Source organism: Sebastes fasciatus, chromosome 22, assembly GCF_043250625.1.
Source record: "Sebastes fasciatus isolate fSebFas1 chromosome 22, fSebFas1.pri, whole genome shotgun sequence".
Taxonomy (NCBI): Eukaryota; Metazoa; Chordata; class Actinopteri; order Perciformes; family Sebastidae; genus Sebastes; species Sebastes fasciatus.
The window spans coordinates 24913696-24939349 of record NC_133816.1 but is presented as its reverse complement, the minus strand read 5'-3'; the positions used below and the strand labels follow the sequence as shown (position 1 = coordinate 24939349).

The following is a 25654-nucleotide window of genomic DNA, read 5'->3' as shown; positions in this document are numbered from 1 at the left end:
GTGTCACTAGTCAGTGCTTGTAATCTATCACAGATGATTTCTCAACCGACCAGAGTCTTTACTAACAGTGCTGGTCATACATCTGCCACTTGCATCGACCATATTTACACAAATGCTCCTGAGCGCTGCACTAAACCAGTCTCTCTACCTGTAGGGTTCAGTGACCATAACATTATAGCTATTACCAGGAGAACCAAAATTCCTAAATGTGGTGTCAAAATTATTAATAAGAGAATGTATAAGAAATTCATCTCAGAACGTTTTTTGGAGGATGTCAGGAATGTAAACTGGGCCGATGTGTATGCTACACAGGAGCCTGAGGCTTCTTTACATATTTTTATGAACATCTTTATGAGGATTGTCGACAACCATGCTCCCATGAAGAAGTATACTGCCAAATCCAGACCAGCTCCATGGTTGAATGAGTCTTTGAAAGACCTTATGAAACAGAGAGACAAAGCCAAATCCACATTAGCAAAGTCAGGATCTGTGGAAGACAGACTAAAATATTGTCAATTGAGAAACCAAGTGACAAAACAGAATAAAAGCATGAAAAAGGAATATTATAAAAATAAAATAAATACAGTGAAACTAGATGGTAAAGAACTCTGGAGAACCTTAAATGAAATAATGGGGAGAAATAAAACTGGGAGCCCTTCTTTTGTTCAGTCGGATGGCAGGTTTTTCACTAAACCATTTGACATAGCCAATTATTTTAATGATTACTTTGTGAATAAGGTCGATGCACTAAGGAAGAATATGAGCAGCATGGATTCCAATACTCTCAAACTTATAAGTAACAATATAATGATTAACAAAAGTTGTTCATTTCAGTTTAACAGTGTGGATGAGAGTGAAGTAAGGAAGTTGTTAAAAGCCCTTCCTGATTATGGCTCCGTAGGCACTGATAAGCTGGACAGTAAGGTACTTTGTCTCTCAGCCGACTACATTTCTGGTCCCATATGTCACATATTAAATAAATGTCTAATGGAAGGTATATATCCTAGTATTTGGAAAGAAGGTAAAATAATTCCCTTACCTAAAGATGGCAGATTAACATTTACTGGGCAGAACAGCAGACCCATCAGTATTTTCCCTGTACTAAGCAAACTGATGGAGAGAATAGTCCATTCACAAATACAAGATTACTTTGACTGTAATAGCCTGTACACTAGATTTCAACATGCTTACAGACATCACTACTCCACTTGTTCTGCACTAACGCAAATGACAGACGACTGGTTAAAAGAGATAGATAATTCTAGGATAACAGGTGCAGTGTTACTGGATTTCAGCGCGGCATTTGATGTCATAGATCATGACCTTTTAATTAATAAACTACAACGTTATGGATTTAGATCAAGTGCCATCACATTTATGAAGAATTATCTTTTATGCAGAACACAAAGGGTGTATTACAATGGCAGCATGTCTAACAGTAAAGGGCTTAACTGTGGCCTGCCGCAGGGCAGCTGTCTTGGACCTCTCCTGTACTCCATCTTCACAAATGACTTGCCATCTGTATTGCATAAAGCCAGTATACAAATGTACGCCGATGATTCCACACTGTATTACGCAGCAAATACAAGCGGCGAACTAGACCAAGTTCTATCTTCAGACCTAAACTTGGTCTACGATTGGATAAAACAAAATAAGTTGGTACTAAATATCTCAAAAACCAAATCCATTATTTTTGGATCTAGTCATAAGCTGTCATCTATGCCCACAATGAATCTCTACTTGGACAGTGAACCTATACAGCAGGTGGATAAGGTCACATTACTGGGACTAACCATAGACAATCAACTGTCATGGGTCGAGCACATAGAAACAATTGTCAGGAAAATGGGAAATGGTATCTCCATGGCAAAAAAATGCCTTCCGTATGTTCCGGCACACGTTCTGGGACAAGTAGTTACATCTTTAAGTTTAAGCCACCTGGACTATTGCTCACCTGTATGGTCTTCTGCACCGAAAAGCATACTGCGGAAACTACAAATTGCACAAAACAGAGCTGCAAGACTTGTGTTACACTGCCCCATGAGAACGAACACAGACAGCATGCATCATAAACTGTCATGGTTACCAGTAGAGAAAAGACTTGCCTTAAGCACAGCGACATTCCTTAGTAACAGCATTTATTCTACTAAACCCGAGTTTTTATACAGTCAAATTACCAGATGCAGGGACGTTCACAGTCATTTCACTAGAACAGCAGGTGATGGCCAACTCATGTTACCTCACCCAAAATCTAATGCCTTAAAAAAGACGGTCATTTACCGCGCCATCACTCACTGGAATAGCTGCCCTCTTCACATCCGTCAATCCTCTAACAAATCCACATTCAAATACCATCTACGAATACATTACTTAAACAGCTGATCGATAGTCCAGTGTTGGTCATGTATGGTTTTCTTTGTTTTCTTTGTTCCTTTTTCCCTGATGATGGGCCTTGAGGCTAAACAAAAAAAACCAAAAAAAAACAAACAAAAAAAAAAAATTGTGGAAGATTTGTGTATGAATTTGAAATTTGAAATTTATATATGTTTGAAAATTTGAGTGTTATTAGTGTAACACAAATGTGATGTTGTATATAGTATGTATGTGATAAATTAATGTACATGATTTCGGACCCCAGGAAGACTAGCTGGTGCCATTGGTATCAGCTAATGGGGATCCTTTTTAAATAAATAAATAAATCTGCCTGTTTTACACTCTTTGACCACCAGGTGGTTTCGTGAGCACATGAAGCCTCGAGCAATGAACCCTTTTCCGAACCAATTTGCTGGAAAGCTTCAAAGCTTCATGAGTAAAAGTAACTAAAGCTGTCAGATATATGTAGTGGAGTAAACAGTAGAATATTCCCTCTGAGATGTAGTGGAGGAGAAGTAGGAAGTAGCGGGAAATGGAAATACTCCAGTAAAGTATCTTGAGTTAAGTTCAGTACTAAAGTACTAAATGTACTGAGTTACATTCCACCACTGAATAAAATCCTCTGTGTAGCTGTAGTTTCCCTTCTGATCACCAGGTGGAGACTTTCTGTAACTTTACACTGAAAAACCATACCGGAAGTACTTGTAACCGGAAGTGTGGTTGTCGGGCTGAGGCGGGAGAGTTGCTTTGTTAGCTGACGAGCATCTTTGATCCGTTTCGAGGTAGAGCTGCAGGTGAACCCGAACACACGCAGGTAAACACTTTAACACTCAGGTAAACACTTTAACACTCAGGTAAAGACTTTAACAATGAAGTCAAAGTGAATATAGAGTTAGCGCGCTGAGCTAGCTCTATGCTAACAGCTAGTTAGCCTGTTAGCTTCGGCCTGCTAGCTGCTAGCGTTAGCATTAGCTCTCTCTAATGTGTGCTCCTGATCTCTGATTGAACCTCCAGACCAGGACCAGAAAACTGTCGAAAGATCTCAGAAAAAAGTCAGAAAAAATTCCCGACAAATGTCCATAAAAAGTAAAAAAAAAAGTGGGAAAAATTTCCTTAAAAAGGTTTTAAAAAATGTCTGAAAAAAATTCTGAAAAATGTCTGAAAAGAATTCGGAAAAAAAAGTCAGAAAAAAGTCCAAAAAAAAAATGTCTGAAAAACGTCTGAGAAAAATGTCCCAAAAAAGTCAAAAAGAAAGTCTGAAAAATCAAGTCAGAGAAATATCTGAAAAAACCTCCGAAGAAATGTCAGAAAATCTCTGAAAAAATTTCAGAAAAACATAAAAAAACCTCCGAAAAATCTCTGAAAAATGTCCAAAAAAGTAAAACAAAAGAAAAAAGTATGAAAATATCTTAAAAGATTAAAAAAAAAGTCAGAAATATGTCCAAAACAAGTTTTAAAAAGAAGTCAGAAAAAAGTAAAAAAAAAAAAATGTCTAAAAAACATCTGAGAAAAATGTCCCAAAAAAGTAAAAAAGAAAGTCAGAAAAATCTCTGAAAAGTCAGAGAACTCTGAAACAAAGTCAGAAAAATGGCCAAAAAAGTATTAAAAAAAATCAAGTCAGAAAAATGGCCAAAAATCTCTGAAAATATTCTGAAAACGTTCAGAAAAGTAATAAAAATGTCAAAAAAAGTAAAAAAAAAAAAAAACAAGTCAGAAAGATGTCTGAGAAAAACTCCAAAAAAAAAAAAAAACTCTGACAAAATGTTAGAAAAATGTCAAAAAAAAGTTTAAAATAAAATCAGAAAAATCTTTGAAAAAAATTCTGAAAAATGTCCAAAAAAAGTAAAAAAACAAAAACAAGTCAGAGAAATGTCCCAGAAAAATCTCTAAAAAAAAACCTGAAAAAAAACTCCGAAAAATGTCCAAAAAAAATAAAATAAAAGTCAGGAAAATATTCTGAACAATATCTGAAAAAAGTCAGAAAGACGTTCAAAAAAGTCAGAAAAATGTCCAAAAAAGTAAAACAAAAGAAAAAAGTATGAAAATGTCTTAAAAGATTCTAAAAAAAAGTCAGAAAAATGTCCAAAAAGGGTAAGAAAAATGTCTGAAAAGATTTACACAGTATTAATGTAACACACAAACAGTCTAATATCTAGCGTTAGCCGCAGCTCTTTCTAATATGTGCTCCTGTTATCTGATTTAACTTCCGGTCCAGACCAGGACCAGACCAGACCAGGAGCAGGACCAAGAGCACTACAAGAGCGGAATGGAGGAGGAGCAGCAGAACCCGGACCAGCGGAGCAACAAAGTCCCCCGTAGACCAGCAGCAGGCTCGTCCTCTGATCCCACCGATGTTCAGGTCAGTGGTCATGACTTCAAGACGTCATGGCTTCAAGTCGTTCATTTTGGAGACACTGACCGGAAACAACGCAGCTGTTCCTGACTGTTGTTGCTCTAAACGGTCAATTGTTGAACCTTTTCACCGTATTCCGATGTTTGGGTTCATCAGGCGACGAGACAGGAAGAGAAGACGTAGCTGTCCTCGTGAAGGCCTCTTTGTTTCATATCGGTGCTGAAGTGGGCCGGAAGCCTGAGGCCTGGACTACCAAGCGGGGTTTGGGGTTAGCGAGCTAACTTCCGGGTTAAAGCCTGGTTTATGGAAACTTTATCACTAATAATAAAGTGATAGATATATGGAGATCTTTAAATTAGGATAAGAGACAGTTTATTTGGTTTAAGTCTATTGGAATGGCCAACATGTCAAACAGCCCTCCGAGTGATCGCTGTATTACGAGTATTAGGGCCACACTGTGGGGAACAAAGCTGACATTACGAGAATAAAATCATAATATCAGGAGAAAAGAAGTCGTAATTTAATGAGAATAAAGTCATAAGTTTAAAGTAAACAAAGTCATTTCCTCCTCCACAGAAGAGTCAGTTTCCTCCAGCAGGTCCGTGGTTCTTTCTTCAGAATAAACTCGGTTTCTTTAACAATCTCTTCAAGGTCCTGATACTGATGATAATGTGCTGCTGATGAGCCGAAAGATGAAGTATTTGTGAAACCTAAACTAAAGTAGAACTTCAAAAGATGCTCCACGTTCCTCGTTTTCACACTATTTCACCTCTAAAATAACACGTACAATTTCTACTTTATAATATTATGACTTTTTTCTCTCAAACTTCTGACTTTATTCTTGAAATCTCAGATTTATTTATTTTTCTCAATGTGCGCTAATACTCCATCGTACTCTATAATAAATTAATCTAATCAAAGACTAATCAATCTAAAGGTTATTGGAAATTCAATGATCACTTGTTAACAAACGAGAAATATTGCAATGATATAAAGAAAATAATGGTGGACATTAAAAATGATGTTACATTAATTAATTTGATACAGAAATAGGAATACCTCAAATTCACTATCAGAAAATCCTCACTAACCTTCAGCAAAAAATGAAATGAGGAAAGGAAAGTTGACAAAAGAACTCCTCATATTATAGTATTATTATTATTATTATAGTTAAACTGGAGTGCAGAGGATAAAGAAGGAATCAATATCCTGTAATCTCATTTAGATGTAATTTATCTTAACAAAGCACAGGGAGTAAATACAGTCTGCTCCAAAACTATTGGAACAGCGAGGCCAATTCCTTTATTTTTGCTGTACACTGGAAACATTTGGGTTTGAGATCAAAAGATGAATAAGAGACAAGAGATCAGGATTTCAGCTTCTATTTCCAGGTATTTACATCTGGATCTGTTACACAACTTAGAAGATAGCATTGTTTGTTATCGTTCATTATATATTGATTGATTGCCCTTTTTTCACAAGACAAAGTGTCAACAATAGTCTTTCTGTTTTGTTATTTTACAGGTGTTGAAGGAGTGTTCCATCCTGCTGACACGTGTCAGGATCAGCAGTGCGATGTTGGCTGCGATGGACGCCGTTGGACGCTCAGCAGCTGTTCCAAAAGGCCAAAAGGTCATCTGCAGGTTCATTTTCTCTGTTAGTTGAGGCCTTATATATATTAAAGAGTCTTCTTCTTCCTGAAATACTCTAAAATAATATTAATTAGTGTGCCGTACATTAGCATGCTGTACGTTAGCATGCGGGACAATTAATAATTGTGATAATTAATAAATGTCAAGGGGGCGTCTGTGGTGACCAATCAAACGTCTACAGAGGGACACTGCCCTCAGTTGGTTGTCACAGGTGGTAGTGCATTAGTCAGACTGGAACATTGTGGGTTATGTTCCACTGACATGTTTTAATGTTCTTTATGGTTCTAGATAGCTCGCTTCACCATGGCATCTCTCTCTCTCTCTCTCTCTCTCTCTCTCTCTCTCTCTCTCTCTGTCTCTGTCTCTGTCTCTGTCTCTGTCTCTGTCTCTGTCTCTGTCTCTGTCTCTGTCTCTCTGTCTGTTGCTATAGAAACGGAGAGGAAGAAAGGGATTGATTCATCAGAGAGTTCACACTGGAGAGAAACTACACAGCTGTGATGAATGTGGGAAAACTTTCACTTTTCAGAGTACCCTCAAAAGACATCAACGCATTCACTCTGGAGAGAAACCCTACAGCTGTGATGAATGTGCAGCAGCTTTCACTCAATCGGGTAACCTGAAAACACATCAACGCATTCACACTGGAGAGAAACCCTACAGCTGTGATGAATGTGGAGCAGCGTTCACTGAGTCAGGTTCCCTTAAAGTCCATCAACGCATTCACACTGGAGAGAAACCCTACAGCTGTGATGAATGTGGAGCAGCTTTCACTGAGTCAGGTTCCCTTAAAGTCCATCAACGCATTCACACTGGAGAGAAACCCTACAGCTGTGATGAATGTGGAGCAGCTTTCACTGAGTCAGGTTCCCTTAAAGTCCATCAACGCATTCACACTGGAGAGAAACCCTACAGCTGTGATGAATGTGGAGCAGCTTTCACAACATCGGGTCACCTGAAAAGACATCAACGCATTCACACTGGAGAGAAACCCTACAGCTGTGATGAATGTGGAGCAGCGTTCACTGCATCAGGTAACCTGAAAACACATCAACGCATTCACACTGGAGAGAAACCCTACAGCTGTGTTGAATGTGGAGCAGCTTTCACAACATCAGGTGAGCTGAAAAGACATCAACGCATTCACACTGGAGAGAAACCCTACAGCTGTGATGAATGTGGAGCAGGTTTCACTACATCAGGTTACCTGAAAGAACACCAACGCATTCACACTGGAGAGAAACCGTACTGGTGTGACCAATGTGGTAAAACCTTTTCTCAGGATAGTTCCCTTAAAGTCCACCAACGCATTCACACTGGAGAGAAACCGTACTGGTGTGACCAATGTGGTAAAACTTTTTCTCAGAGTAGTAACCTTAAATCCCACCAGCGCATTCACACTGCATCGTTGTGAACATGTTTCAGATGCCAGCTAGCTGTTTCCTCCTGCCTGCTCCCCATGCCCTGATTGCTGTGTTATTGTATTCTGAGCTTCTCTCCACATTGAAGTCTGACCAACAGTAACTTCATGTTCTAAACAACATGTGTGTTTTCATGGCTACGACTGCATACTGGCCTTTATACCTGTTATATATTTAGTTCTTTACCATGCATTAATCTGCTGAGTATTTTCTGGATGAATTGTTTGGTAAAGACCAGAAACTGTTGACTGTAGTCGACCCCCTGGGCCTGTGCCCCGTAGACCCGTTCAATAATCCATCCACGAGTCGACAGCCGGAGAAAGATCGAGGAGGACATTCACATCCGACACCAGAGACCATCTTTGAACAGAGACAGGGGTTACCATCCCCCCCTCCCGAATACAACCGCTGTCACGTCAACGAATGTCCTCAGCCATAGATGTGGTCAAAAGAATGATTTTCTGTGAAATAATGAGTTTCGAATGATTTATTCCAGATGTGTTCCCATTATTGTTTTTATCTGCTTCATACATATTCTCTTGTTCTTATTGTTTCGTAGTTCAACATTATATTTTCCTCCTTTGTGTAGTTTTCATTGAATAATCTTTATTTTACATTTATATTCACTGTTATTATTTTCTATGACTGAATGCGGTTTTGAATCTGTTGATGTTCTCATTAAATTAGTCGACACAATGAGATGCTTTGACTCCTCATTTGAAACCGTTTCCATCAATCAGTATTTGTTGAGCTGTTGTAATCGGCGTTGTCAGCATTAACATTGTTTTAGGACTAAGTCGTGAGCTAATTGGACTCATTATCATTAATGATCTTACAGCAGTCAGATAATAAATGACCTCAGTAGTTAAAGCCCACACAGCAGCTGTGACTGACATTTTAAAATGTTCCTTAAAGCTGAAGTGAATTAATCAACTTTAATAAATCTAAATATTTGTTGTGTGTGTTTAAAAGTGTTTCATTTCTGTTTGTGTCGCTGTGAACTATACAGCTAACTGTCAGGCTAAGAGTTCCTGTAACTCTGACCCGACGGGAAAGCAATGACTTTAACTCTGATGTCGTATTATTTGACTTTATCAACCACTATCAGTCCAAAGATTAAAGTTTACAGAAAATCAATTACATATATATACTTTAGTTGTCCGGGTTATGACAAATTGGTCATAAATTGGTCATAATATTATAAATATAAATTGGTCATAATATAATAAATATACATATATATATCAAATCAAATCAATTTATTTTTGTATAGCGTCAAATCACAACAGAAGTTATCTCAAGACGCTTTATATGTAGAGCAGGTCTATGACCGTACACCATAGTTTTGAGACCCAACAGGATCCACCAAGCGCACTGTGGCCAGGAAAAACTCCCCGATTACTGGGAAGAAACCTGGAGCAGAACCGGGCGCAGGGCGGGCGGGCGGCCATCTGCCGAGACCGGCTGGGGGGATAGATAGATAGAGTGAGAGATAGAGAGAGAGAGATAGAGAGAGAGATATAGAAGCAGCCACAATAGCAGTCTAGCAGCTGTAATAACTAATACAAGTAGGGCTGACAACACAAAACCAATAGTGGTGGATGGAAAGAGTGATAATACAACTATCGGAAAGCCAGCACTGTCCAGCATCTCTCCTCAGTACGTCCATGTGTATTGGTGTGGGACGTCCCTGCGATCGATGCCCGTGCATTGGTTCCTGCAGCATCAGCATGCTTGCTGGGAGCTCTTGATGTCTTTGGCAGTGATTGAGAAGTGTTATTCTCCAGGCTGCCACATTGTCATTAGGTGTTGGAAATCCCTCGTTAGCATTGGTAGTCCCTCGTACAGACGTAGTTAATTAGGGATGGTAGCAGTTGGTGTCAAGCAGGCACCGACGCGGCAGCAGATGCAGCCACAATACCGGAGACCACCAAGATCCAGGTGAAACCCTGCTCCAAGTGTACCCATGCTCCAGGTATAACCTCGCTCCCTGGTGTGATCCCGCTCCAGGTATGACCTCACTCCAGGTGTGACCCCGCTCCACGGTTAGCTGCGAGACAAGGAGGCACAAGGACTCCCGGGAAGGAATGAAGTTAGTAACAACATGGACATGGGACATGAGTATATCCAGAAGGAGAGAGGAGCTCAGTGTGTCATAGGAAGTTCCTTATGACAGTGTGTCATAGGAAGTCCACCGGCAGTCTATGCCTATAGCAGCTTAAGTATAAGCGTTATCAAAGAGGAAAGTCTTTAGCCTACTCTTAAATGTAGAGACGGTGTCTGCCTCCCGGACTGAAACTGGGAGCTGGTTCCAGAGAAGAGGAGCTTGATAGCTGAAGGCTCTTGCTCCCATTCTACGTTTGGAGACTCTAGGAACCTCAAGTAACCCTGCATTCTGTGAGCGCAGTGCTCTAGTGGGGTAGTAGGGTACTATGAGCTCTTTAAGATATGATGGGGCCTGACCGTTTAGCGCTTTGTAGGTGAGGAGGACGATTTTAAAATCTATTCTGGATTTTACAGGCAGCCAGTGCAGAGAAGCTAATACAGGCGTAATATGATCTCTTTTTCTAGTTCTAGTCAGTACACGTGCTGCAGCATTCTGGATCAACTGGAGAGTCTTAAGAGACTTATTGGAGCAGCCTGATAATAAGGAATTGCAGTAATCGATTCTAGAGGTAACAAATGCATGGACTAATTTTTCTGCATCATTTTGACACAGGATGTGCCTGATCTTCGCAATGTTACGTAGATGAAAGAAGGCAGTCTGTGAGGTTTGTTTTATGTGAGAGTTAAAGGACATATCCTGGTCGAAGACAACTCCCAGATTCCTTACGGTGGTGCTGGAGACCAGGGCAATGCCATCTAAAGTAACTATATCATTAGATAATTTGTTTCGGAGGTGCTCAGGGCCTAGTACAATAACTTCAGTTTTGTCTGAGTTTAACATCAGGAAATTGCAGGTCATCCAGGTTTTTATGTCCTTAAGGCATGCTTGAAGTTTAGTTAACTGGTTTGTTTCGTCTGGCTTGATTGATAGATATAATTGAGTATCATCTGCATAACAATGAAAGTTTATGGAGTGTTTTCTAATAACATTGCCTAAGGGAAGCATATATAAGGTGAATAGAATTGGTCCAAGTACAGAACCCTGTGGAACTCCGTGACTAACTTTGGCGTACATGGAGGACTCATCGTTGATATGTACAAACTGAGATCGATCTGATAAATAGGACTTAAACCAACTTAGTGCAGTTCCTTTAATGCCAATTAAATGTTCCAGTCTTTGTAATAGGATGTCATGGTCAATGGTGTCGAAAGCAGCACTGAGATCTAGCAAGACAAGTACAGAGACAAGTCCTTTGTCCGATGCCATTAGAAGGTCATTTGTAATTTTCACTAGTGCTGTCTCTGTGCTATGGTGCACTCTAAATCCTGACTGATAATCTTCGAATAAATGATTGTTCTGTAGAAAGTCACACAGCTGACTGGCAACTACTTTCTCGAGTATTTTGGAGGTAAAGGGAAGGTTAGATATAGGTCTATAGTTGGCTAAGACCTCTGGATCAAGAGTGGGTTTTTTAAGAAGAGGTTTAATTACAGCTACTTTAAAGGACTGTGGTACATAGCCTGTTAGTAGAGACACATTGATCATATCCAGTAAAGAGGTGCTAACTAGAGGTAAAACTTCTTTAAGCAGTTTAGTTGGGATAGGGTCTAAGAGACAGGTAGATGATTTAGATGAGGAGATCAGTGAGGTTAATTTGTGGAGATCGATAGGAGAAAAGCAGTCTAAATATATACCAGGTTGTACAGCTGTTTCTAAGGTTCCTAAGTTTGAGGATAAATTGGTACCAGTTGACGGTAGGAGGTGATTAATTTTGTCTCTAATAGTTATGATTTTATCATTAAAGAAACTCATGAAGTCACTACTACTGAGGGTTGTAGGAATACATGGCTCAATAGAGCTGTGACTTTCTGTCAGCCTGGCTACAGTGCTGAATAGAAACCTAGGGTTGTTCTTATTTTTCTCTATTAATGATGAGTAATGGGCTGCTCTGGCATCACAGAGAGCCTTCCTATATGTTTTAAGACTATCTTGCCAGACTAAATGAGATTCTTCCTGTTTGGTGGAACGCCATATCCTTTCCAGTTTCCTCGATGCTTGCTTTAATTTGCGTGTTTGAGGGTTACACCATGGAGCTGACTTCCTTTGTTTTACTAACTTCTTTTTTAGAGGGGCAACAGAATCAAGTGTGACTCGCAGTGAGTCTGTAGCACTATCTACAAGATGATCAATTTGGGTAGGGCTAAAATTAACATACGAGTCCTCTGTTATATTGAGACATGGTATTGAATTTAATGCTGATGGAATCGCTTCCTTAAATTTAGCTACAACACTATCGGATAGACATCTAGTGTACACACTTTTATCTGATGGTGTATAGTCTAGTAATAAGAATTCAAAAGTGATTAAATAATGGTCTGATAAAAGAGAGTTCTGTGGAAAAACAATTAAATGTTCAATTTCAACGCCGTATGACATAACAAGGTCGAGGGTGTGGTTAAAGCGGTGGGTGGGTTTATGCACGTTCTGCGAGAAACCAATTGAATCTAATAAAGAGATAAACGCAGTACTGAGGCTATCATTATCAACGTCCACATGAATATTAAAATCACCTACTATAATGACTTTATCTGTTTTCAGGACTAGGCTTGATAGAAACTCTGAGAATTCAGATAGAAATTCAGAATATGGGCCTGGAGCGCGGTACACTATCACAAATAAAATTGGCTGTAGTGCTTTCCAGGTTGGGTGTGAAAGACTAAGAACAAGGCTTTCAAATGAGTTATAATTTAGTTTAGTTTTAGGGTTTATTAATAGGCTTGAGTCGAAGATGGCTGCAACTCCACCTCCTCGGCTGGTGTCTCGAGGAATGTGAGTATTAATATGACTCGGGGGAGTCGATTCGTTTAGGCTGACATATTCTTCCTGACACAGCCAGGTTTCAGTAAGACAAAATAAATCAATGTGATTATCTGATATTAAATCATTTACTAGTAGAGCTTTAGATGACAGAGATCTGATATTTAACAGTCCACATTTAATTCTCCTGTTTTGTTGCTTTATTGCAGTGCTAGTGTTAGATTTTATTAGATTATTATGTTTAACTCCTCTTCTGTTTACTTTTGATTTAATTAATTTAGGTGGGGCAGACACAATCTCAGTTAGGTTTGGGGTTAAGCTATGGGTGGGTAACTGCTCTAATGGAAGCGCAGAGAAGTGTGTAAGACTACAGCTCTGCATCCTGGAATGACCTCTGGTTTGTCCTGGAAGGACCTCTGGTTTGTCATGGATTTGTTCCACCAACAATCTTGGTCAGATTTCTGGATAAGAGAGCCGCACCATCCAAAGTAGGATGAATGCCGTCTCTCCTAATCAGACCAGGAATTCCCCAGAAAGGGTTCCAATTGTCAATGAAGCCCACATCGTTTGCTGGACACCACCACGACAGCCAGCTGTGGAATGACTTCATGCGGCTATACATGTCGTCACTGGTCAGGTTGGGGAGGGGACCAGAGAAAACTACGGAGTCCGACATTGTTTTTGCGTATGCACACACCGATTGGACATTAACTTTAGTGACCTCCGATCGACGTAACCGGGTGTCATTACCGCCGACGTGAATAACAATCTTACTGTATTTACGTTTATCCTTAGCCAGCAGTTTCAAAACGGATTCAATGTCGCCCGCTCTGGTCCCCGGGATGCAATTAACTATGGCAGCTGGCTTCGCTAACTTCACGTTCCGCAGAATGGAGCTGCCGATAACCAGAGTTGGTTTCTCAGCGGGTGTGTCGCTGAGAGGGGAATATCTGTTAGAAACGTGAAGCGGTTGGTGGTTAACCGTGGGCTTCAGGGTACGACTATGCGTCCTTCGGACAGTCACCGAGCCTCCCGGCTGCTCGGGGGTTGCCGGGGGACGGCTAGCAGAAGCTAAGCTTGGCCGGTCTGCACCGGCTAGGGGCTGGCTAACTACAGAAGAAGCTAAAGCTAAAGTGCAGAACCGGGCTTCTAACTCGCTAACCCTCGCCTCCAATGCAGCGAATGCACTACACCTAATACATGTACCATTAGCTCTAAAGGAGGCAGAGGAATAACTAAACATAAGACACACAGAGCAGGGGAGAGCAGGAGAGAGAGAGAGAGCAGGAGAGAGGACAGGAGAGAGAACAGGAGAAGGAGAGAGAACAGGAGAGCAGGGGAGAGGAGAAGCCATCGCTAACGGCTAAGCTACTGCTAAGCTACTGTTATGCTACGATACGATAGCCCAGCTAGCGTTAGCCGAGCTGAAAATGTGTGGTTAAGTCTCTAAAGAGGAGTGAGGTGTGAGTGCTTAAGCAGAACTAGTGTAGATATAAATGTAGCGGGTAATTATCCGCTGTAATGAAGAGTATATAACTATATTGCCCTGGATGTGCTAGAGCAGCTACAGAACACAGCAGCACACAGAAAGACAGGCAACCGGAAATGAGGCAATACGCTTACCGTAAGCACGTCAGCACGTCAGCACCTGTATCTACCTGTATATAAATTGGTCATAATAAATATATATATATAAATTGGTCAGAATATAATATAATATAAATATATATATGTATAAAGTGGTCATAATATCATATGGTATGATATAGATATAAATATATATGCATAAATAGGTCATAATTTATCATTGGGTGAACTGTGATCTGTACAGTAACTACAGCTGTCAGATATATGTAGTGGAGTAAACAGTAGAATATTCCCTCTGAGATGTAGTGGAGGAGAAGTAGGAAGTAGCGGGAAATGGAAATACTCCAGTAAAGTATCCTGAGTTAAGTTCAGTACTAAAGTACTAAATGTACTGAGTTACATTCCACCACTGAATAAAATCCTCTGTGTAGCTGTAGTTTCCCTTCTGATCACCAGGTGGAGACTTTCTGTAACTTTACACTGAAAAACCATACCGGAAGTACTTGTAACCGGAAGTGTGGTTGTCGGGCTGAGGCGGGAGAGTTGCTTTGTTAGCTGAAGAGCATCTTTGATCCGTTTCGAGGCAGAGCTGCAGGTGAACCCGAACACACTCAGGTAAACACTTTAATACTCAGGTAAACACTTTAACAATGAAGTCAAAGTGAATATAGAGTTAGCACGCTGAGCTAGCTCCATGCTAACAGCTAGTTAGCCTGCTAGCTGCTAGCGTTAGCATTAGCTCTCTCTAATGCAGGGGTTCTCAACCTTTTGCAACTGAAGGCACACTTGTGATTGTCAAAACATTTCCGAGGACCACCTTTCCAAATAAATGAGTAAAAAACCTAACATGTTTATACAACAGATAATAAAGTGGGCTGTAGATATGTGTTGTGCCACTGTCAGCTGTGATGACCAAAATACATATTCTGCTTACCCTCAGTGAGACACTTGGGCTTGCCTCTGGGAAATGATGAGATCAAGTCGTGGTGGGATGGGTGAGAGGCTGACACGCAGAGTAGCATTCAAAGTTGCTTTCAGTTTGTTCCTTGCCTTTGATTTGGTGACAGTCACAATGGAAAACCCTGACTCACATAAATAGGTGGTGGTGAAAGGCAACAGAAATGTGATTGCCCGTTTTGACAGAGAGGGATATTGACTGGCAGCCAGTATCCAGAATGAAGCAAGGTCTACTTGTGTGAGCTGAAGCTTCAGGCTGCTGTCTGCTGATAGTTCCATCAGTTCATTTTCCAACACAGTGGAGAGAGCTATGTCTTCTGAAGCAGGATCCACAGAGAAAGGGTCCAAAATCCAAAGGTTTCCATCTCGTGCATCTTCTGGGAAGTAGTCTGTAAACTTTCCTGACAACTGAGTCAAATGCTGGGTTATAACACTGGATATGTTGACATGAGGAGTGGCTTCCAAAGTTTCACTGAGGAGTGAAAACACGTCAAATCGTCCCTCCTTGACTCTTCTGTTCCACAGAATAAGTTTTTTCTTGAAGCCCTCAATTTTGTCTGAAACCAAAAACACTGTGCTGTTTCTGCCTTGCATTGATACATTGAGCTGATTTAACTGGTTAGATAGCTCTGATAAGTAGGCCAGTGTTGCACAAAAGTTACCATCAGTGTAATGCTCAGCAAGAGGGGAGTGCTGCTCTTCCACAAATGTGTGCACTTCTTCTCTCAGTTCAAAAAGGCGATTAAGCACATGTCCCCTTGAAAGCCACATTACTTCACTGTGGTACAACAGCTGCAAATGATCTGCATCAAGTCTTTCACACAAAGCAGCAAAACACCTTGAGTTGAGTGCATTTTTCTTAATATAGTTAACAGTTTTCACAGCCACGTTCATGACTTCATGCAGTTCTGGTGACATCTGCTTTGTAGCTAGACTTTCCCGATGTAAGAAACAGTGCGTCCACCTGGCGTCTGGCGCCCTCTCCTGGATCTGTTTTACAACACCACGATGTCTTCCCGTCATTGATGCAGCGCCGTCTGTGCAAACACCTGTACAGTATTTCCAATCAAGACCTTTTTCGGTGAAGTAATCATCAAGGCAGCGCATTACATGATCTGCCGTTGTTCTTGTTGGAAGCTCTTTGCAAAACAATAGATCCTCGTGAAGATTACTGTCCTTGCAGTATCTTACAAAAACTAACAATAAAGCGGCATTGCTAACGTCAGTCGACTCGTCCAGCTGTATGGCAAAGTATGGGCTTGCCTTTATTCCTTCCACAAGTTGGCATTCGATGTCATCACTCATGTCAGTAGTTCTTCTGCTCACGGTGTCATTGGAGAGGGGGATTGACTGCATTTTGGTTGCAGCGGCTTCCCCCAGTAACTCTCGGCACATATCCACAGCGCTTGGCAAAATAAGCTCCTCTGCAATCGTAAAGGGTTTCTTGCTACAAGCTACACGAGCAGCAACCATGTAGCTAGCTTTCAAAGTGGCTTTTGACTGAGTTGTTAATGTTGTGATGACTTTCTGTTGTGCCTGAAGCCCGTCCCTTTTCCTTAGGAAATATTCGTTTGGCTTCTCGACACATCCCTGGTGCTTTGTGTTTAAGTGTCTCTGGAGCTTCGATGGGTTTAGCGCCTCATTTGATAAGATTTCACCACATTCACCACATTGTGCCTTGGGCTCAGCATCACTGCCTGCCATTACCAATCCAAATTTAATGTATTCAGGGTCATATTTCCTCACCACACGCTTCGGAGCTTTTACTGGCGCAGGGTTGTCTCCCACATCACTTTTTCGCTTTAAAAACCGATCCATTTTGTCTCACTGCATCCGAGAACGTTAGCTAGCTAACAGTGGCAAACACGTTTGTCTCTACCTGATGATGTTTGGTGTTTTTACACAAGGCCTATTGAAGGAGGTTGGGTCACACTTAATCAACGCGCCTTCGGGGTACCGCACATGCGCAGTAATATCTGCTCTGCACTCGCCGAAATTGAGCCGATCGCAACGCACGACCTCCAGTTACACTGCGCATGTGTTATACCCAATACAAGACCCGTGTCCGCCCGTGTCTCAGCCTCCTTCAATAGGCTTTGGTTTTGCAGCAGCTGGCATCTTACCTCCTTTAGGTTTTACCTGTTCACTTTGCTAAATAATAATAAAAAAATAATCTAGTACCACTGCCTCCGCGGCACACTAGATGGCGCTCTGCGGCACACCGGTGTGCCGCGGCACACTGGTTGAGAACCCCTGCTCTAATGTGTGCTCCTGATCTCTGATTGAACCTCCAGACCAGGACCAGAAAACTGTCGAAAGATCTCAGATAAAAGTCAGAAAAATGTCCAAAAGAATTTAAAAAAAAAAGAAAGTTGGAAAAATGTCTGAAAAGAATTCTGAAAATGTTTGAAAAAATATCCGAAGAAAGATTTAAAAAAAAACATTCTAAAAAATCTTTGAAACAATTCGGAAAAAAGTCAGAAAAATGTCTAAAAAAAGTCAGAAAAATATCTGAAAGAAATTCTTAAAAATCTTGGAAAAAAGAAAGTCAGAAAAATATCTTTAAAAAGTCAGAAAATAATTCTCAAAATGTCCGAAAAAATGTTCTGAAAAAAGTCAGAAAAATGTTCTGAAAAATCTCTGAAAGAAATTCTTAAAAATCTTGGAAAAAAAGTCAGAAAAATCTCCTAAAAAGGTATATAAAAGAAAAACTCTGAAAAAATCCTGTAAATCCTAAAAATTTCCAAAAAAGTCAGAAAAATGTTCGAAAAGGTAAAAAAAAAAGAAAGTCACAAAAATGTCTGAATAGTATTCTGAAAATGTTTGAAAAAATGTCCAAAAAAAAGTAAAACAAAAGTCTGAAAAGATTTACACAGTATTACAGTTTTTCTCGATTGTTTACACACATTTTCTGAAAGCATGCCTCATACTCTCAGAACTCTACACACAAATCAAAAAACACACACACAATGGGCAAAACCCCTCAATTCTCCTGCAAAATGAAACTTTACATTCAAAACAATGTTATTTCTTCTCAAAATGGTATTTTGTTTTCAAATGACACACACAAACCATCATATGAATAGACATTTATAAGAACCAGTTGAACACTGATGTGCTCAATGTAAAACACTATGATGAATGGAAAACACTTCTTCTCCATTCATCATAATGACTTAGGCCTTTTTTTTGTTCAGTGTTACACTTACTACAGACAGTACATACATTACTACAGACAGTACATACATTACTACAGACAGCACATACATTACTACAGGCAGTACATACATTACTACAGACAGTACATACATTACTACAGACAGCACATACATTACTACAGACAGCACATACATTACTACAGACAGTACATACATTACTACAGACAGCACATACATTACTACAGACAGTACATACATTACTACAGACAGCACATACATAACTACAGACAGTACATACAGAAGTGTGTTGTAAAATATTTTAGAATATTGTTTTTATACTCAGAACACACAAATACACGGTAACAAATATATTTTATTTTCCCCACAAAAACAATGTACAGTGTACATCCCAACCAACACAAAGTTGCACATACAGTGGTCTACATACAAAACAACAGAAGAATTTACTGTATACAGTTACTGTAAAAAAAACTATGCTGCATCCTCTCTTCTGTTTCGGTCTGGCCACAGCACCTCATCCACATCACAAGCAATGTTTGCCCTTTTATGCTAAAGCTCTGATTGCTAATTGTAACACTGTGTGACAGGTGTTTGCCCATGTGATGAGTCAGTGTGCATAGTAGGGCAATTGACTTTAGAATTTTGAATGACAGTGTGTTCCTTGTGAAAACGAGATTTTCTTCATGAAAATTGTGCCAAATGCAGAGAATTGTGTGTAGTGTTTTGAAAAAAGTGTGTTTTAGAACTGCAATTTGAGTGTAAAGCAGGAATTGTGCTTGTAGTTTAGCAGAATTGGTTCAGGGGGTTGGTGCATGAGTTACATGTTGTGGTCATTGTGTGTCAAGTACCAGTATTTGTGTGTAAACAATTGAGAAAAACTGTAACACACAAAAAAGAGTCTAATATCTAGCATTAGCCTCTTAGCTCTTTCTAATGTGTGCTCCTGTTCTCTGATTGAACTTCCGGTCCACACCAGACCAAGAGCACGAGCAGGACCAAGAGCACTACAAGAGCGGAATGGAGGAGGAGCAGCGGAACCCGGACCAGCGGAGCTACAAGGTCCCCCGTAGACCAGCAGCAGGCTCGTCCTCTGATCCCACCGATGTTCAGGTCAGTGGTCATGACTTCTCGGCTTCAAGTCGTTCATTTTGGAGACACTGACCGGAAACAACGCAGCTGTTCCTGACTGTTGTTGCTCTAAACAGTCAATTGTTGAACCTTTTCACCGTATTCCGGTGTTTGGGTTCATCAAGTGACGAGACAGGAAGAGAAGACGTAGCTGTCCTCGTGAAGGCCTCTTTGTTTCATATCAGTGCTGAAGTGGGCCGGAGGCCTGAGGCCTGGACTACCAAGCAGGGTTTGGGGTTAGCGAGCTAACTTCCGGGTTAACCCTTCAGGGGTTTCAGTACTGGTGTCATGCGCTGTGTCGAGGCTTCGGAGCGCGTGTGGAGTAATTTAGGAAGTTTTTCGTGAAGCGCGAGGCTCGTATCGTTTTAGACCAATGGCGTCACTGAAGATTCCGTCCATATAGAACAACTACCGGACATGTGTTTTAAACAGACATATAACTGCCCACATTTGACATAAGTCCAAAATAATTTAAATGAAGAAGCGGTCTGAAAATTAAAACAGGCCGGTCTGTCCGACTTCCACGTTTGTCAATGTCAAACTAGTGTCGTGTCGCTCGTAGAGCTGCAGCCTACTGAGTAGTTAGAAGCTTCATTCATAACGTTGATGTTCAAATTATTATTAATACCAAAACATGGCGTTCAGTCCACCTTCTCTTCTCTCTCTCAAACACATTCACAGCTCCTCGTCTCCGTCATCGTCTCAGTCTGAAGTCCAAAAGTCAAAATGTATTGAAGAAACATAGATGTAATTATTATTTCTATCATTGTTGTAGCGGCTGGGTCGGAGACACTTTGTTTGTTTCATATTTACACCGTCAGCTGGCTGTCTGAAGAACGGCAGAACGGACAGCCAGCGGACCACATAGTCACTGAATTTGACAAAAAGTGTATTATTGGATCAGAATCACAGCGGAGTGGAGGCATTTCAACTTTTGTATAATATAAGTTTATATTTAAGTTGTCTTGGCAACAATTCTCACAATATTAGGCTATGTAATATGCTCTTAATGAATTTATTTGGCATATTTCCTAACGGATGTTTTGGCCCATTTAATATGGGACGACTACACGGGATGGCGGCTAAAGCCGGTGTTATCGACGTTATCGAGCTTCAAACTATCGGGTCCAGCGGTAAACAAGAGAGAGGAATAAAAAGTGGAGACTCCTTACCTGTGAAGAGATCATAAAGTCAGAATATGTGTCCATTCCTCCATTATTTATATTCCTTTAGTCTGTAAAGGTCCACCGATCAAAAGAATCAAAACGGTTTGTCATAAAAATTCCTCCAAGTTGTAAATCTTGTCCTGTGAAGTCCACTAATAAATCCAGGTGTCCCCACCTTTCTCTGTTTAGTTTTCACCTCTTTTCTGTTTGGGCGGGCGGCTCGTTGCTGACGGGGAGCTGGGTTTTAACAGGATAAAGAGAGATGGTGCGTCGGCTAGATCAAATGAACCTTTCAGAAATAATGTTATATTATATTCAACAGCTTCATAGTGGTTTCAATAATCAGTCTGATAGGATTTCTCATCTTTGAGGAGTTTTGTGTGAAAGGAATTGAAGGGCCGTCCCAAATAGACGTCGGTTGAGTTCAGTGATTGAAGCAGATAAAAACCCGGCTATTAATCACAGTTTTACGGTATATATACAACACATACATATAGAGATGCACCGATACCACTTTTTTTCAGCCCCAGTACAAGAACTTACATTTGGGTACTCGCCCATACCGAGTACCGATACGAGTACTCCTCTGTGCCAAAAGACCCTCGTTAACAGCCAGCTGATAATGATAAATAATCGTGATCATCATTTTGGCCGTAATCGTTACACCCCTAATATAATACCCCTTATATGTTTATTGATTGTATGTTTATTGATTATATGTGTATTGATTATATGTTTATTGACTATATGTTGATTGATTGCCCTTTTTTCACAAGACAAAGTGTCAACAATAGTCTTTCTGTATTGTTATTTTACAGGTGTTGAAGGAGTGTTCCATCCCGCTGACACGTGTCAGGATCAGCAGTGCGATGTTGGCTGCGATGGACGCCGTTGGACGCTCAGCAGCTGATCCAAAAGGCCAAAAGGTCATCTGCAGGTTCATTTTCTTTGTTAGTTAAGGCCTTATATATATTAAAGAGTCCTCTTCTTCCTGAAATACTCTAAATTAATATGAATTAGTATGCCGTACGTTAGCATGCTGTACGTTAACATGCGGGACAATTAATAATTGTGATAATTAATAAATGTCAAGGGGGCGTCTGTGGTGACCAATCAAACGTCTACAGAAGGACACGGCCCTCAGTTGGTTGTCACAGGTGGTAGTATATTAGTCAGACTGGAACATTGTGGGTTATGTTCCACTGACATGTTTTAATGTTCTTTATGGTTCTAGATAGGTCGCTCCACCATGGCATCTCACTGACTCTCTCGCTCTCTCTGTCTGTATGTCTGTTGCTATAGAAACGGAGAGGAAGAAAGGGACTGATTCATCAGTTTTCACACTGGAGAGAAACTACACAGCTGTGATGAATGTGGAGCAGCTTTCACTACATCAGGTCACCTGAAAAGACATCAACGTATTCACACTGGAGAGAAACCCTACAGCTGTGATGAATGTGGAGCAGCTTTCACTACATCAGGTCACCTGAAAACACATCAACGTATTCACACTGGAGAGAAACCCTACAGCTGTGATGAATGTGGAGCAGCTTTCACTACATCAGGTAACCTGAAACTCCACCAACGCAGTCACACTGGAGAGAAACCGTACTCGTGTGATCAATGTGGTAAAACCTTTTCTCGGCATAGTTCCCTTAAAATCCACCAACGCAGTCACACTGGAGAGAAACCCTACAGCTGTGATGAATGTGGAGCAGCTTTCACTGAGTCAGGTTACCTGAAATCCCACCAACGCATTCACACTGGAGAGAAACCCTACAGCTGTGATGAATGTGGAGCAGCGTTCACTACATCGGGTAACCTGAAATCACATCAACGCATTCACACTGGAGAGAAACCCTACAGCTGTGATGAATGTGGAGCAGCTTTCACTCAGTCAGGTAACCTGAAACTCCACCAACGCAGTCACACTGGAGAGAAACCGTACTCGTGTGATCAATGTGGTAAAACCTTTTCTCGGCATAGTTCCCTTAAAATCCACCAACGCAGTCACACTGGAGAGAAACCCTACAGCTGTGATGAATGTGGAGCAGCTTTCACTGAGTCAGGTTGCCTGAAATCCCACCAACGCATTCACACTGGAGAGAAACCCTACAGCTGTGATGAATGTGGAGCAGCTTTCACAACATCAGGTCACCTGAAAACACATCAATGCATTCACACTGGAGAGAAACCCTACATCTGTGATGAATGTGGAGCAGCGTTCACTACATCGGGTAACATGAAATCACATCAACGCATTCACACTGGAGAGAAACCCTACAGCTGTGATGAATGTGGAGCAGCTTTCACTCAGTCAGGTTACCTGAAAGTCCACCAACGCATTCACACTGGAGAGAAACCGTACTGGTGTGACCAATGTGGTAAAACCTTTTCTCGGGATAGTTCCCTTAAAGTCCACCAACGCAGTCACACTGGAGAGAAACCCTACAGCTGTGATGAATGTGGAGCAGCTTTCACTACATCAGGTCACCTGAAAGAACACCAACGCATTCACACTGGAGAGAAACCGTACTGGTGTGACCAATGTGGTAAAACCTTTTCTCGGCATAGTTACCTTAAAGTCCACCAACGCAGTCACACTGGAGAGAAACCGTACTGGTGTGACCAATGTGGTAAAACTTTTTCTCAGAGTAGTCACCTTAAATCCCACCAGCGCATTCACACTGCATCGTTGTGAACATGTTTCAGATGCCAGCTAGCTGTTTCCTCCTGCCTGTTCCCCATGCCCTGATAGCTGTGTTGTTGTATTCTGAGCTTCTCTCCACATTGAAGGCTGACCAACAGTAACTTCATGTTCTAAACAACACGTGTGTTTTCGTGGCTACGACTACATACTCGGACCACCAGCAACTTCCCAGTGGGACTCCGTTATGAGGCTGAACTGTCAAAACATCTGGAAGAGTCTTCCAGTCACAAGGAGGGAGAACCAGCCACAAACCTTTAAAAATCTTAAAGGTAAATTGTGGTTTATTTCAACCTGACGTATTTCAATGTTACCGTTGTGACTCTGTGGGTCACGCTAACTTTTCTCCCAGCACCTCTGTTATAGAGGTTCAGGGAAACAAGGACTGGTGCAGAACATTGATATCAGGGACAGCTGCTCGAGCCTCCTACAACTTTCCAAATTAACTGACTCGGTCAGATAAAGTGACAACAAGTTAGCGGGACCAATAGAGTCACAATGGACACATTCATGGGAAATATATCAGGTAGAAATAAAGTGGAAGTTTCCTTTGACATATCTGCTGGTACACCCTAATGACAGGACATTCACCTCCGACACCAGAGACCATCTTTGAACAGAGACAGGCATTGCCAGAAATTAATTTTAACATAGAGGTAATGACGAAACATTTAGAAAATCTATTTTGACCATCATAGTGTGAAATAAAGTATTACTGCTGATCGTTATCGGCCGATTTTCAGTAAAAATATGCGATCGTGAGATCGGCATTAATGCTTTCTAGTCGCCGACTGCTGATAACTCTGTGAACAACAAATCCGTATTGAAATGTGCAGGACGAGAGCTAGTTAACGGGAGATGCCATTGAGTTACATTATGATGCGTTCAGGCTCTATTCAGTAAAAAATAGTAAAAATGTGCACTGGCAGGGAGCTGTCAGAAGAAAATTTAATTTTGATAATTTATAATCGAATTACTTAATTTTTGTTACCTTATCCTTGGTTCATTATATTTTACAGTGTGATGTTTGTGATGTGAAAGAAAGAATAAGAGGCGTCTTGCCTAAAAAATGAGAGTTAAAGAACAGAATGTTCACTTTAAGGGTGTTCAAGCTGTTAGAAGTGATTTGACATGAGAATAGAAGGTTTTACATTAATTTTTACCTTTGTGTGTTTTTTGCTTTGTGTTATCTTATTCATGTAATCCCATATACCAAGCATGTAATCAGTTTTGTGTTCTCATTGCTATAAAGAGGAATGTTTGAAGGCAGGTTCGTGTGCATAGACAAACATGTTGCTGTGTGTGTGGACATCGTGTGCCATGGAAAGTTTAAGTTGCGTGGTACCCTTAAATCCCACCAACATCTTCACACTGCATCGTTGTGAACATGTTTCAGATGCCAGCTAGCTGTTTCCTCCTGCCTCCTCCCCATGCCCTGATAACTGTGTTGTTGTATTCTGAGCTTCTCTCCACATTGAAGTCTGACCAACGGTAACTTCATGTTCTAAACAGCATGTGTGTTGTCGTGGCTACGACTACATACTGGCCTTTATACCTGTTATATATTTAATTCTTTACCATTCATTAATCTGCTGAGTATTTTCCGGATGAATTGTTTGGTAAAGACCAGGGGCCTCATGTATAAACGGTGCGTACGTACTAAAATGTTGCGTACGCTGTGTTTCACGCTCACGCCGGGATGTATAAAAATCAACGTGACGTGAGAATGTGCGGACTGTGCCGCAAACTCTAGACCAGTCGTGAGAATGTGCGGGCCGTCTTCCAAACTCTGTCATCTGGCAGTGTCAAACTACAAAGTACTGAAACTCGCTAAATGTGTAAAAATAATTTTTCTACTCAACTTACTGAGCTTTATTTATGATGTGGGATCAAAAAAAACAACCCACATATTTCTTAACTAGTTTGTCAGAGAGGCACAACAAAAACACATTTAAACTAATTTCCCAGAGATGGCATGACTTAACCACCGTGCCAAAAACAAAATCGCGTGCTGCACAATGTGGCAGACCACCGTGGTGAGCCTGTGCTCCAGAGGAGCTACAGATGGATGAACCGGACCCTGGCACACCTAACAATGAGCCAAATGCAGCAGCTATATGGCGCCGTTTGGATGAGATACACAGAATGTAAAGCAACAAGGTGAGTTGAGACAAACATTTTTTTTTAACACGGTCTTTTAATATATGACT

The 25654-nt window shown here is 40.8% G+C and overlaps 1 protein-coding gene and 1 long non-coding RNA gene across 2 annotated transcripts in view; both read left to right on the top strand.

Moving 5' to 3' along the window:
- LOC141761348 (uncharacterized) overlaps positions 1–7949 on the top strand; it is an 87440-nt gene extending 79491 nt beyond the window's left edge. Inside the window, exon 18 of the mRNA XM_074624684.1 lies at positions 7074–7949. Coding sequence (XP_074480785.1) covers positions 7074–7789 — 716 coding nt within the window. The 3' untranslated portion in view covers positions 7790–7949. The remainder of the gene's footprint in view (positions 1–7073) is intronic.
- Positions 7950–14781: 6832 nt separating this feature from the next.
- LOC141761019 (uncharacterized) lies at positions 14782–21830 on the top strand. The gene is made up of 3 exons (XR_012592500.1): positions 14782–14922; positions 19426–19553; positions 21556–21830. It is a non-coding gene; the product is annotated as an uncharacterized LOC141761019 (long non-coding RNA).
- Positions 21831–25654: the final 3824 nt, after the last annotated feature.